This window comes from Mustela erminea, chromosome 1, assembly GCF_009829155.1.
Source record: "Mustela erminea isolate mMusErm1 chromosome 1, mMusErm1.Pri, whole genome shotgun sequence".
NCBI lineage: Eukaryota > Metazoa > Chordata > Mammalia > Carnivora > Mustelidae > Mustela > Mustela erminea.
The window spans coordinates 172,148,905-172,164,653 of record NC_045614.1 but is presented as its reverse complement, the minus strand read 5'-3'; the positions used below and the strand labels follow the sequence as shown (position 1 = coordinate 172,164,653).

General features: G+C 33.8%; 1 protein-coding gene across 3 annotated transcripts in view; it reads left to right on the top strand.

Annotated features, from left to right (window-relative positions):
* Positions 1 to 15,749, top strand: part of TBC1D23 (TBC1 domain family member 23) — a 58,832-nt gene that overhangs the window by 38,029 nt on the left and 5,054 nt on the right. For 2 of the 3 annotated variants that reach the window (XM_032351026.1, XM_032351044.1), the window contains 6 exons: positions 120 to 290; positions 3,021 to 3,063; positions 5,021 to 5,130; positions 8,481 to 8,620; positions 10,059 to 10,103; positions 13,586 to 13,674. In XM_032351026.1, coding sequence (XP_032206917.1) covers positions 120 to 290; positions 3,021 to 3,063; positions 5,021 to 5,130; positions 8,481 to 8,620; positions 10,059 to 10,103; positions 13,586 to 13,674 — 598 coding nt within the window. The remainder of the gene's footprint in view (positions 1 to 119; positions 291 to 3,020; positions 3,064 to 5,020; positions 5,131 to 8,480; positions 8,621 to 10,058; positions 10,104 to 13,585; positions 13,675 to 15,749) is intronic. The other variant, XM_032351036.1, reaches the window with a different exon arrangement.

The window sequence follows — 15,749 nt, the reverse complement described above, 5'->3', positions numbered from 1 at the left end:
TCCTTTGTTTTTCTGGTAGCTATTTAAATTTTTTTTTTTTCCTGGAAGAATATTTCAAATTTGGAAATGTTTGTCCAATACCGTTTTGCCACATTTTTAGTTTTTAAAAAATTGTCTAGATGCTCCAGAATCCATCTGAGTTTGCACAGTCGGTAAAATCTTTGCTGGAAGCACAGAAGCAGTCCATCGAGTCCGGCTCCATCGCTGGTGGGGAGCACCTCTGTTTTATGGGCAGTGGTAGAGAGGAAGAAGACATGTATATGAACATGGTCCTGGCACACTTTTTACAGGTATGCTGACAAATTTTTTCAGTTTTGTTTGGTTATTGCTATTGCTATCACCTTTAAGAAGTTCTTATGGGTAATTTTGTACTGTTCTCTGCATTGTCAAATTTATATGTAGTTTTTCTTTACAGCTTATAGGTTTTGTGTCTTGCATGTCTTCTTACATGCTTGTGTGATTTATTTTTTGTGTTAAGATGTTGAATCATAGGGGCGGCTGGGTGGCTCAGTGGGTTGAAGCCTCTGCCTTCGGCTCAGGTCAAGATGCCAGGGTCCTGGGATCGAGCCCCACATCGGGCTGCTTCCTCCTCTTTCTCTGACTGCCTCTCTGCCTACTTGTGATTTCTGCCTGTCAAATAAATAAATAAAATCTTAAAAAAAAAAGATCTTGAATCATATGGAATTTATTTTCATATAATAAGTGAAGTAGGAATAAAAAAATGTTTTTTTTCCAGAAAGCTACCCAGTTGTGCTTATCAATTTGAAATACCACCTTTTTAATACACTGAATTCCTCAGTGCATCAGGATCTATTTCTGGATTATTCTGTTGTGCTGTTCTTTATGTCTGTTCCTTCTCTAGATTTGAAACAGTAACTATGTATTTCATTTTAGTATCTTTACTGTGAAACAGAATATATATATATATATATTTATTACATACAGCTACCTTTCCTTTTTGTGTTCGAACCTTGTCTTCAGCACAGCTAATTTGTATTAGTGATTTTATGTAACCTGTTCCTCTATCTTCTCTACAAAGCTTTACTCAGTGATGGCTCTTTCTTTATAAAAATAGTTGTTTATTAGGTATTCTTTGATAGCTTAGACATTAAAGTCTTCATTTTTTTTTTTTTTAAAGATTTTATTTGTTTATTTGACAGACAGAGATCACAAGTAGAGAGGCAGGCAGATGACCCTGAACTATGGAATCAGGAAGACCATAGGCTAGTTGCATTAGCCACTCAGTTTGGATCCTGTTCTGTTCATGTTGTATTTTACTGGGAATTTGGTTTGAGAAAATAAGTCTAAAAGAAGGAATCCTCAAAAGACAAAAATCAGCAAAGGAACCACGGTATTTGGGGGAAGGAGATGATAAGATAATTTTATACCTTATTAATGGAGAGATCTTTAGAAATTTACACAAAAACAAAAACAGCAACTCAAACATTTTACTTACAAGTTTAATTAGCCTATTTTTAAAATATTCTGGTATAAACTGTATATTGTAAGACCTGTCACATGGCAAGAATTTGAAATACTGTGAACTTCTTTTTTATAACTCAAGTTCTTGATGTGGTTTTAGAAATTTTTTCCCTAACTTTTATTATGGAAAATTTCAAGCAAATTCAAAAGTAGGTAGAATTGAACCCTATACACTCTTTATACTGACATACATTTTTACACTTTATTATTAAAAATCTAACTCTTGTTCATGTTTCCCTGATTTTCCCAGGACCCAAGACAAGATGTTGCACTTGGTTAACATTTTTTTTTTACGGGTTTTATTTATTTGACAGCACAAGCAGGGGGAATGGCAGGCAGAGGGAGAGGGAGAAGCAGGTTCCCCACAGAGCAGGGGGAGCCTGATATGGGTCTTAATCCCAGGACCCCAAAATCATGACCCCAAAATCATGCTGGTTTGTTGGAAAAACCGGTTGCTTTATCTTACAGAGAGTTTCCCACATTCAGGTTTTACTGCTGCATTCACATGGTGGTGTTTATCAGGTTCTGTCCTTGGTATTCCCTCTAAGTTGGTAATTAGATCTAGAGACTTGGTTAGGGACAGGAAATCCTGGGTGGTATGAGTTTTCCTCGGGAGGGACATACTGCCCAGATATCTCTCTTTCTCTCTCCCTCTTTTTTTTTTTTTTCTTTTTAAGATTTTACTTATTCCAGAGGGAGAACACAAGCAGGGGGAGGAGCAGAGGGAGAGTGAGAAGCAGACTCCCTGCTGAGTAGGGAACCTGACATGGGGCTCGATCCCAGGACCCTGGGATCATGACCTGAGCTGAAGGCAGGTGCTTAACTGAGCCACCCAGGCGCCCTGATCTCTTTCTTCTTTATGTCTTATTCTTTCTTTGCCATTGTTTATTAGATCCATTAATTTTTTAAAAAAGATTTTATTTGTTTATATGATAGAAATCACAAGTAGGCAGAGAGAGGCGGGGAGAAGCAGGCTCTCCACTGAGCAAGAGAGCCCAATGCAGGGCTCGATCCCAGGACCCTGGGATCATGACTTGAGCTGAAGGCAGAGGCTTTAACCCACTGAGCTACCCAGGTGCCCCTAGATCCATTAATTTTTATAGTAGTTTGTAAAATGGTAACATTTATTATTTCTTATTCATAATTAGCTCTAATATTGTTTCTTTATTTCTCTTTTATGAAGGACACAACACATTTTAAAAGCTTTTAAAAACTTTGCTAATTATATCCAAAAATATAATTTAAGTGGTTTTGGTTTGACTCTTTATTATATTATTGGAACTAGAATACAAATAAAATCATAGTCTTGGTAGTAGCTATGAAGTTGTCCCCTTCTTTCCATCTTAACACCAGACCTTAAAATATTTAAGTTAAATGTATGTTTATCTTTTTGTCAGCTTCCAAAATGTCAAAGAAAAGAAAAAGTCCAGAAATCTAATGTATAACTTCATATTACATTTGTAAATGTTTATAGGACTATGAGAGGTTTTAATTAAATAGCATTTTGGAATAATTTAAGTTTTGGTTTTTTGTTACAGAAAAACAAAGAATATGTGAGCATCGCCAGTGGAGGATTTATGGGTAAGGTTTTAATTTATTAATCGCTTTGCCTCCGCTTTTCAGAGGCAGTTCTATCACCAGACCTGATTTGTAGTGACCAAATTAATTAGTGAATAAACTCTCTCTTAAGTCATTCTGTATTTTCAGAAAAGGCAAGGCAAGCAGGACATACAGATAACAGACAAACACGATAGACACTTTAAATGAGCAAATATTTAATGGAAGTTTATTTCAGTAGATATGTTTAACGAGCTTGTATTTGTAGAAAGTAGTTTTATAAAGATGTGAGAAAAACTGTCTACATGATTTGTCTTTATGGAGAGGGTGGAATGGATAGGACTGGGAAACAAAGGTAGGAGGAATACTTTTCATACTCTCCTTTTTGTTATGTTTTTATTTCATTTTTGAGCTACTTGAAATTAATAGCTAAAATATATATTTTAGCTATTATATAATATATAAAATATGGAATGGAATGGAATAAAGGAAATAAACTGATATTTTCAAATCTTCAGACTAATATTTGGTAATCCAGGATAGTAAAATAATTGCCAAAATCTCTGCAGGCAGAGATTTGAGAATTTGTGAAGGATTAAGTCAGGGTAAAAGCCTGTCGTTTTTACAGTTGATGTTATTTAAAGGTACAACCCTGTGACCAGTAGATAAATAAGTCCTGGAGTACTGTAAGTATAGTGAACATAGACAGTAGTACTGTATTAAAATAATCAAACTTGCCAAAAGACCAAATCTTAATTATTGCCACCATGAAAAAGAAAGGGTAATAATATGATGGATAGAGGTGCTAACTATTGCTGAAATGGAAATCATATTATAATATATAAACCAAACATGTTGTATACTTTGAATTTATACATTGTTATAGGTCAAATATATTTCAATTAAGAAATAAAGAGCCTTTAATAGTAAAATCAAATTAGTATTTGTTGAATAGTAGAGTCATGAGCTTGAATCATGAGAGCCTCATAAGGATTAATTTTTGACCTAATGTAATCTTGTGTTATAACTTGGAATATGATAAGTTAGGGTCTCTTTCCTTTGATCTTTTGTGATACTAGCAAGGATTATGATGATTTCCTACATATCATGGCCTGATAACTAACATCCTTTGGGGTTTACACACAGAGTGATCTACAAAAGGGGTATTTTAATAAGTAGTGTTAAGCAAGTACTGGCCTTAGCCCCAGTGTGATTTATTAGGAATTTTGACAGCAAAATACAGAACTTGGTTATTAAGCTTATTATCAAAAGTATCTGAAAAGCAGTCTTATTTTTCTTAAAAAAAAATTGTTATTTATTTAAGAGAAAAAGAGAGCACATGAAAGCAGGATGAGGGGCAGAGGAAGCAGCAGATTTCTTCCCCACTGAGCAGGAAGCCTGATGGCCGGACTCAGTTCCAGGATCCTGAGATCATGACCTGAGTCAGAGGCAGATGCTTATCAGCTGAGCCACCAGCCTCCCTGAGATGCAGTCTTTTATAGTATAGTTTAGGTTTTAGAAGTTTTTTCCTAATTATGGATTATTTCTTTTTCAAGAATCTCTCCATAGCAATTAATGCATTCTTTACTGTGGGAAAGATTAATTAGATGTCTGTGATAGAACAAAAGCTACCATAGGTTTTCTTTTAATCCTTTATGTCATAAAATTGTTGCTGAGATTATCTCTTAATACTTAAAAGATTCCATTCCAAAGAGTCTGTATATAGTTACTGCCATCTTTAAGGTCAATTATGAAAAATTGTAGTTGTACAGAGGGCTTTAGAAGGAGAGGAGGAAGGCTTTCTGTAGCTTAGAGTCCTTCATTCCTTTCCTGAGGTACAGAAAAAAGTATCTGTAATTAAATCTTTGGATCCTCTTTCATTTAGCTATGACATGTTTATTAAATTCTCTGGTAAAGAATCTTTCTAAAGAGGGGTTGGTATGTGACCTGTTTTTTTTTTTTCCTTCTTGTTTATCTTAAGCACTGCAGCAGCACCTGGCAGACATAAATGTGGATGGACCAGAAAATGGATATGGCCATTGGATTGCTAGTACCTCAGGCTCAAGGAGCAGTATCAATTCTTCTATTGATGTAAGTGTATATGTAGAATATGTCACCAGATTTGGGTGAATGCCCAGAAAAGGTGACTAAGTGTTAAACCCTCACCATAATAGAAATGGGGTCAAAATATTTCAAACATGTAGAGTGTAGAGTAGTCGTTATTGCAGGGTTAATGTAAGGATGGAACAGGCCTGCACATCTAAACTAGCTAGAGTTCTGGAGATCCACCTGCTGAATTCAGATTTCTCCCTATCCAGATGTAGTATGTTATCATGTAGTGACAATTTTCTGCTTCAGCTTAGATATTGGAGGAGATAATACTGAGTCCTGTGACTAGCTGGGACTCCCAAGTGATCTGGTTCTAGGAATCTCCCAATTAATGTGAGCCAAAAGAATACTGAGGCTTATGGTCACATCTCCTGCAGACCATATTTGTACCCCTCCCCAACACAAATTTACATGATTATAACTTCAGTCCACCCACATTTGAGAATGGGCTGGTCAGAAGGAGACAAGAACTGATTGCAAATCCCATTATATTTGATTTTTAGTTATAAAGATGTATATTACTACTACAAGGTTTTCCTGTAGTGGGTAAATTTACTTTTCACTTTTCTGTGCTTCTTCAGAAATATTTGCACAGTAAGTCTTTATGCTCTTTCAAAAATATTTTATGTCAATTGAATTAGATGTCATTACATATTTTCAGTAATAGTTCACATTTACCTAATGATCATTCTTTAGAACAGAAATAAAAGGAAACTGCAATACAGGTTATGATTATTACTAGCTTAGGTTTATCAGTCTGACTTAACTTGATGTTCAGGTTTTATCTCCAGAACGTACATTCTTCATGATCTCCAGCAAGATATTTTCAGCTCTGGTTTCTCTATCAGTGCAGTTGAGATGATAATAACACAACTTTCTTCATGGTGATGTGAGGATTAAATGTGCAGGTGTATGTATTGTGTTGTATGTGTCGCATATTTAATAGCAGTTATTATAAAATTATATCTGGATGATTAATTACCATTTATCTTTAGCCATATAGGTCAAATCATATTATTGTCAAATTATTAGCAGATAAACCTCTGAAATTTGTTTTCAACAAATTTGTTGCTTATATGGTATGAATTTATGCTGGGTAACTAAAGAAATGTGTCTTAGAGTAATCCTCTAGGTATCTAAGAGCTCTTCACGTGAGATCACCATTTATTTAATAAACATTTTCTGTTTTTATTTTGAATAACTAAATAGTGTTCCACTGAATGGCTGTATTATAATTTATTCAGTTAGTCCCCTGTTTTTGAATATTTATGTTGCTTTTAGTCTTTTTGTGTTATAAACACTATTATAACTAATTTTTGTAGTAATATATTTACATATGCCATGATTATTTAGTCCTAGGAATAGAATAACTTGACCAGAAGATTATATATCAGAATTCTTAGAATTCTACATTGTCATCAGATTGGCCTTTAAAAAACATAATTTTTTTTTTTTGGAAGATTTTATCTAGTTATTTGGGAGAGAGAGAAAGAGAGTGAGCCTGAGCATGAGGCGGGGAAGGGAAAAGGGCAGAGGGAGAGAGAGAAGCAGACTCCCCACTGATCAGGGAGTCCAGTGCAGGGCTGGATCCCAGGACCCTGAGGTCACGACCTGAGCTGAAGGCAAATGCTTAACTGACTGAGCCACCCAGGCCCCCACCAAAAAACATTATTCTAATTTATATTGCCATCCACAGTGTTGGATAGTAATTCTGTTCAAGTTCCTGTTTTCAGATATGAAAAATAATGATTGAGACCTCTAAAGAAACTTAAAAAAAAAATTTTTTTTAATTAACATATTATTTGTTTCAGGGGTACAGTTCTGTGAATCATCAGTCTTACACAATAGCACTCACCATAGCACTTACCCTCTTAAAGATGTTATATAGTATATTAAAAAGTACCAAAGAATTTAATTTCCTTCATCAGTTTAGTTTGGTTTCAAATTTGGATATGGAAATAGAAATATGGTTTTTGTGTTATTTAATGACTTCTTTCTCTTAAAAATTGAAATGACGCATGTTTATTTTCACAACATCTGTAAATTTGAAAAGTATAAAGAAAAATAACTGCTATTTATATTTTCGTATTTTGAAGTATTTCCTTCAAATGTATATATATTTGAGGGAGGGGGAAGGGCATAGGGAGAAGGAGAAATAGGTTTCCCACTGAGCAGAGGAGCCCAATGATGGTGACACAGGGCTCATCCCAGGACCTTGGGATCATGACCTGAGCTGAAGGTAGACACTTAACTGACTATGTCACCCAGGCGCCCCACCATCAGAATCTTATTTTATACTATATATTAACTAACTGTAATTAAAAGAAAAACTTAAAAAAAATTAAATGCTTATTTAAAAGCATTTCTTTTTTTAAAAAATCTGTATAATTTTCCATCTAATAATACCTAAATCCTAGTGCACTTTCTAACTATTTCCTTCTCTTAAGTTCTAAAGAGTAACAGACAAAAGATGGGCACACTTCTGATATCTCTTGCCAACTAGCCCTTTAGGGAATATGGAGCAATTTCGTTAAACAGTTTAAGAATTACACTCACACCTATTACATTAGGTACATAAAAATAATTTTTCTTGAGAAATTAAAGGCCTAAGTGAAAATATTTAAACAGCAAAAATTTATAAGGAATAGATGTTTAAAAATTTAGCCACATGAATGATATCCTGACTGTACTTTTGATTATTTTTATGGTGTAATTGAAGTTAAGAAAAGGTCAGTAATTTTATTTCTTACTGAATAACGAAGGTAGTTTCAGACTTTACACACTTATATATGCAACATATAGCCTCATTTTTCTATTTCTCATTCCTGTCCCTAAAATTGTTTTGTCTAGTGTATCAGTCTGTTGGGGCTGTCATAACAAAATACAACCAAGTAGTTCGCTTAAACTTAAAAGAAGTTAATTTTAAAAGAAGTTAATTTTCTTACAGTTCTGGAGGCTGCAGGTCTAGGATCAAAGGATTGGCGGATTTTATTACTCCTCAGGCTTCTCTCTCTGGGTTGCACATGACTGCCTTCTTGTCTGTCTGGGTGCACATGGCCTTTTTTCTGTGTTTGTACATCCCTGATGTCTCCCCCTCTTCCTATAAGGATGCTAGTCATACTGATTTACATATGACCTCGTTTAACCTTAATTTGCTTTTAAAGGCTCTATCTGTGCATGCATTTTCTGAGGTGTACTAGAATGAACTTTAACATATGGACACAGTTTAGTCCATACCATCTACATAACCTTTAGCAGTAATGTCTCTGCTAATCATTAAGAGAGCAGTTAATTTATTAGTAAGGTTTTTTTGTTTTTGTTTTTGTTTTCAGGGTGAATCTTCTAATGGCTCAAATGATAGAGGAATGAAATCACTGGTAAATAAAATGACTGTTGCTTTGAAGACGAAGTCTGTTAATGTCAGGGAAAAAGTTATCAGTTTTATTGAGAATACATCAACTCCTGTGGATCGGTGAGTTGCTTATATGGTATGAGTTTATGATGGGTAACTAAAGAAATGTGTCTTACAGTAAGTGCTAGTTGAATTGAATGTGTTCTAGAAGAATCATAAAGTATATTTTTTAATTAGATAATTTCAGTTTTCATTATAATGACAGAGATGTTCTTTATTGCTGTGAAATTCGACTATTACTATTTCTCTCTCCTGATCAGAATGAAACTCAGATAATGGTACTGCCCCTTTATGTGGTTCATTAAAAAAATATTAAGATGCTATTGTATGTATTACACTTCATTACTGTTTCCTACATGTCAGATGGATGAGAACTATCTGCTAAATGCAGTAATCTCAAAACAGGAGCTTCCTCTTCTCCTCTAGGAATTTCTAACCTAGAAAATTTGGTCATGTCAGGTAAAGCAAAAACCCATTTTCTTTCTTTCTTTTTTTAAGATTAATTATTTTTTAAGTAATCTCTACAGCCAACGTGGAGCTCAAGCTCAACAGCCCCAGTGTTGAGAATTAGCTTCTCTACCAACTGAGCCTACCAGGCATCCCAGAAACCCGTTTTCTTAGTTTACGTGTTTAGATCTTCATAGATTTGTGTTCACAGACTATAAGTGACCCTGTTTTCCCATGAGTTACAAATGAAGGGTTTAGCTAACAAATGATAAGCTTCTGAATGTGTGTTTTATGCTTCTTACTGGAACTGTAGAGTTCTCAGTGTTTTTTCCTCCAATAGTAGTCTGGTTGATTTTTCTTGTTCCTGCAGTTCAAAACTAACCTAATAATTCCAACACAGAATTTGCTGCTAAGCAAGCCTAATCTGGAAAGTGCGTTATTTCATTTCAGTCTCATGTCTTCCATGCAGTATCCTAGGAAAGTTGAAGTGTTTGACTTTAAGAATTGAATGTCAGAAATTTATTATTTGCCACTTTTTCATTATAGCACATATGCATACAAAAGTACATTGTTTCCTTTAATAGCAAAGAAGTGAATAGGTTATTTTCACAAATCCAAAAAAACTGTGCCTGTCTAAAATGGTCCACTGATAAATAATATTTAATATTTAATTTTATAATACTTATCAAGCCTGAGTCTTTTTTGCTCGTTAAAATTGTTCTCAAAAGCCTGTAACTTTTTTACTTTAAAGTTAGTGCATTCTGAACTAGAGTACTATTGCTAAAATTTTATAGCATGAACATGTAAACTTTTTTTTAAGATGAACTAATGATAACTGATAATGATAACTTGAAAAGACTGTTGTCTTTGTTTTAAAAAAAATCCTTTGAATCTAGTTTTTCTTTATTTTTCTTTGTACTTGGGATGATCAAAACGTTTTCTTTATAATATATGCTCAGGGCTAGAAAAAGTGATTGTACTATATTTTGTTTTAAATCCATTGTGTTTTTAATAATCATTTTGTTCTGTCCTCTACCTCAATTTGCTATAGAATGTCTTTCAATCTTCCTTGGCCAGACAGAGCATGTACAGAGCGGTAAGCCAATGAGTAGAGCAGCTTTCTGGGACCATCCTTTTCCTTTTTAGCATGCCTCATGCTCTCTATAAGCCTCCCACGGTTAACTAAAATTTCATGCAGCTGTTTAAAATGCTAAACTTTTCTTACTCTGCTTTTAGGAGTGTGTGATTTTGATTGAGCTGTATTTGTTTTTTGCTTGATCATTTTTTTTTCCTTGCATGCTGCTTTGTATATCCCATTCCTCAGATAAAAATCAAGTACATTCAAATCCATGAACTTTTATTCTGAAAGAGACGAAGGTGAAACAAAGAAAATACTTAGTCTCAGAATGAGCAGGGTGGTAGCTTTGGAAATCATACGCTTCCATCTCCTGCCCTAACACTAGAGAATATTACTGAGAGAAGGCACATGTCATGATTCAAAATTATTAGTTCAGGTTTGTTATGTAATTTTTTCAAAAGATTTATTTATTTATTTATTTGACAGAGATTACAAGTAGGCAAGGGAGGCAGGCAGAGAGAGAGAGAGGAGGAAGCAGGCTCCCTGCTGAGCAGAGAGCCCGATGTAGGGCCAGGACCCCCGGGATCATGACCTGAGCCGAAGGTGGAGGCTTTAACCCACTGAGCCACCCAGGTGCCCCTTCTTATGTAATTTTACAATCTTTTTAAAAAATAGTTTTAAAATTAGATATGTGTATGTAGGTTGGTGAATAAGCATATATAAATCAGTTCTGAAGAACCACAGTTCTTTGGTTTTCCATGAAAGAAATTAGTTCATGGGGTACATGTTAATGTATAAATGCATCTCTTCTCTGCCCCAATAAGATCCAAGTGTAAAGTTAAAAAATCTACTGGATCTTCAGTTAGGATGGACAGAAGAACTTTATTAACTTCATACTTTTATATGGCTTTACAGTTTTTATACCCACAGAGTTTTTCTGAAGTTTAGAGTATCAATTACAGCAATATCTATGGACATTTTAAAAGAAACTCTAGTTGTATTTTAAGATTTATGTATTGATTTATTTTAGAGCATACGAGTGAGGGGAATGAGGTGGTGGGGGAGAGAGAGAATCCTCAAGCAGACTCCCAACTGAGTGCAGAGCCTGACTCAGGGCTTGATCACAGAACCCTGAGACCATGACCTGAGCAGTAATCAAGAGTCAGCATCCCAACTGACTGAACCACCCAGGCACCCCTCTAGTTGTATTTTAAATATAAGTTAAGCTTTGGAATAATGGAATTGACTTTTTTTTTTTTGTCATTTTAATGTTTTCGGTATCTAGAAGTAGCATTTTTAAAAGCAGTAGTTTACTCCTAACTTGTTGGAAAGAGTTTTTATTTACCGTGAGTGTTCCTGGCAGTGCCAGTTTTAGAGCTTCTATTACAGTTTTATCTGAGACTATTTTAAAGGTAGTTGCTTCTTTTAAAATTATAAGCTATTCTGTGAATCATCTTTCTACCTTCTCTTGTTATAGGACCATTGAATTAGTTTAATTTTAACTACCAAGTTTTCTTCCAAATTCTTGTTTTTAAAAATTTAAATAATCTTCCTTGTTCTACAGACAAATATATCTATTTCAGAAACAGAATTTAGTGAAAGTTAGAAAGAACTGGGTTTCTTCTGAGCACAGTAAATAAATTGAAACCTGGCCATACTATATATTACAGATGTTTTTGTTATTACTTCAGCTAAAAATGTATAGGATACTGCTTTTTAAAGAGTCCAGCCATTGAATTCCATTAATTTTTAGCCAGTTTGTTAAGAACTATTTCAGTAATCTTTATAAAAAAATGCATTGTATTATAAATCTAGATCAATAATGAATAGCTTTAAAACTTTTTTTTTTTTTTTAATTTTTAGTAGATTCTATATCCAAGGTGGGGCTTAAACTTGAAACCCTGAGATCCAGTCACATCTACTGATTGAGTCAGCCAGGCTCCACCCCCTCCTATTTATTTTTGATTTTTGCTTTATTTATACTTGCCTTCTGGATCAAGCATCTACTGTAAACATCTTTGTTTCTGTGTTATGTCTGTTTAATTATGTTTTACTATCAGGAAAGAACCAATAATAATCTCATACAATTTTATAGCCTAGATGGCACTAAAGTATATTTAGACAAAGCTATATTGTTTTTGTCTTTTATAAGAAAACTCAATCTATGTTTCGTAGTTGTTTACTTATTTCATTTTCTCTAATGAGCATAGTTTAATGGATAATGGATAATTTTATATTAGATATGTTTTAACCAAAAATCAAATGATTTTATGATTTAATTTAAACTACTATGTATGATTAATTTATAATTACCAAAGAATGTTATATGTTCAGCTGTCAGTTGATTTTTCTAATGAGGTTTCTCTTGAAGAAAGTTATTTTGGGAGAAAGAGGTTTAAGCCTATTCCAATAAAATTAGGTCATGATAAGATTTTTTATTCAAGATCTGTATTAAGAAATTATTTAAAATACAGATTTGATCTCTATATTCTGGAAAAATTGAATTTTAAGATTGATTAAAGACATGTAACTTGAATTTTTTCCATATTGGACTACCTCTTGATATATGACTCAAAAAAAGGCAGCTTTTCTTTTATCGTAGGTAATCTTGATGGAACATTTATCTTACAAATAACATAATGCTTTTTCCCCAGAAGCATGTACTTTGTTGAAATATTTTAAGTTTTCTTTTTGGTTTGTTTGAGATTACCTAAAAAGTACTGAGGTATAAATTTTTATATTAAAAAGAGAGAGATCATACTTGTTGCAGAACTAATCAAGTTTACTTGTTCTTTATGCTTCTACTTAAAAAAGAAAGATTAATTTTTATGGTTTATATACATTTGTGTAAAAGAAGTAGCATGTTTCTTTTACGAAAGTAACAGTAATAAAAGAATGGGAGTATTATAATGTGAGCATTGGGTAATGTATAGAATTGTTGAATCACAATGTTGTCCAACTGAAACTGTGATTTAAAAAAATTGGGAGGAAAAACCCCAAGGTATTTACTTCCATATGAGGAAGTCTTCACACTTTCCTGGAATTTGAATATTTGGTTCCATAATCTGTTTTCTCTAACAGACGTGCTATATGCCAGGCATTGTTCTAAGAGCTTTACAAAATATTAACTGATTTAATTCTCACAGTAACCCTGAAGGGTAGATATTGTTGTTATTACTGTTTTGGAGATATGAAAACAGAATCACAGAGAGGTTAAATGACTTATCTAAGGTTTTAATATAAATATCAACTTTTTTTTTTTTTTTTTTAGTTTTACAGATCGAAAGCGTTCAGTCTATTAAGACAGAATGCCACTTTTGCTAACATATTTTCCTTACCTTGTTAGAGTTTCCCTAACATAACTATTCTAAATAGCATGATATATGGGGGCTAAGGACAAAGAATATGTACATTTTATTTAAATATTCATATGATACTTGGTGAAAATCTTTGGTAACTACTTAAGTGATGATTTGCCTTCTAAAATTCTTTGAATGTAGGCATGTGAGCAGCAGTGACAGAGTGGGCAAGCCTTACCGTGGTGTAAAGCCTGTTTTCAGCATTGGGGATGAAGAAGAATACGACACAGGTGTGGTAATAACACTTATCTGTAGATGCTTTTCGCAGGCACTAGCAGTGATTAGAGAGAGCATTCTGGGGCTAGCCAACAACGGCTTTCAAAGAAAAATTCTCTAGGGCGCCTGGGTGGCTCAGTGCGTTAAGCCGCTGCCTTCGGCTCAGGTCATGATCTCAAGGTCCTGGGATGGAGTCCCACGTCGGGCTCTCTGCTCAGCGGGGAGCCTGCTTCCTCCTCTCTCTCTCTCTCTCTCTCTTTGCCTACCTCTCTGCCTACTTGTGATCTCTCTGTCAAATAAATAAATAAAAATCTTTAAAAAAAAAATTCTCTAGATTGGAGAGTCTGTAGTTTTTCTACTAAGAGTTTGGTTTTAGACATCTTAAGTTATGCCTGTTAGAATTCAAGCAGAAATGGTGTGTAGGCAGTGGATTATAGGAGTCCTTAGCCCAAGAGAGAGGAGGTCTAATAAACTGATGATGATCTGGGAATTATCAGTGTTGAAATAGTATTCAAGTCCATGGGATTTGATTTAAATCTCCTTAATCCATCCACCTAGGAGATTGAGAGTTGTGCGTTTAAAATCAGAGAATTCCAAAATTGAGACATCTGGAAAGAGAATTGGAGGCAGTATCCTAAAGGGCCACAAGATGGGGATATTGTGCCAGGAAAATGTATCATTCTTGGTGGTTGCCTTTTTATTTTAAAAATAATTTATTACCTCGGTTCATAATACTGCTGCCAAGATTACGGTGGTTAAGTAATCATATTAATATTAATATGTGTAGTGGGTTAGGAAAAATAAAACAGTAAACGTACAAAATAAGAGGAAAAAACCTCCCAAATTTCATCTTGCTTTTTCTGTTTAGTAATACATGTTGCGTATTTTCCATCTTAGCCCATATTCCACCATTGTAAGCATACCATAATCTATTTAATCATTTTTCTCACAATTCACATGATAGTTTTCCTTTTTTTTTTTGTCTCAAATGACAATAGATATTTTTATACATAGAGCTATCTGAACTTTTGTAAGTATATACAGAGGGTATATTCTGAGCAGGAAGATTGTTAGATTATAGGGAACCACATTTGACAGTTTAATAAATATTATAAAATCACCTTCCCAAAAACTTACATTAAGGTAAATGAAATTTTCTGTGTGCTGTTTCTAATTGTTTCTTTTTATTCTTGCCCCTCTTTTTGTTGCTATCTTCTTGTTATTTATCAGTCTCTAGCTCTCCCTGAATATTTCTTCTTTTGTTGACAGTTTTCATTTGAACTATTTTCATTCCTCTGAGAGGCATATGGATAAATAAATTATGGTATAATTTCATGTGTCATATATTTGCACATACATTTTTATTAGGGAAATTGCATAGTAATGAAAATGAGAAAACTAGAGCTCTGTGTATCAACAAGGATAAATTTTATAGTGTTGGCAGTGAAGAAGCAGTTGTGGAAGAATACAATCAAACAGTCTGCTATTTATATAAATGTTACTTAAAGTGCAAAACACTACTGTATATTGTTTGAGGATATTCATGTGTGATTAAAGGCAAGGATGGAACCATAACCAATAGTCACTGTTTCTTAGTGGACAAGGGAGAGGAATGAGAATGGGGAGATACATATAAGGGTTCTACTTTTTATTTAGGCTGAAAGTGTATAGATGTATGAAATTTCCTTTTTTATTATGTCTCTATATTTTGAAGTATTTCTTTAAAAGGGAGGAACATTTGTAATTATTAACACTAGTGACTATAATTCCCCTTTGTTAAATTAGAAAAACAAAATAATTAGAATGTCTTAAAATTCTGCATGAAAAAGGATAAAAGACTAAAGAGATTTTATTTATTTATCCCAGGGTGGATTTTCTTGTTGTTTTTCTTAAAATCGAAACCAGCAAGAGAAAAGGAACTCTGCCATCTGTGCCCTCAAGATAGGTGCTTATTATTGGACAATTCAGCCATCTCTCTAGGGTCTAGACATAGATTAGAGTCATGGTTTTTTTTGTTTTTTTTTTTTTAATAAGGGTTTTATTTATTTATTTATTTATTTGACAGAGAGCGATCACAAGTAGGCAGAGA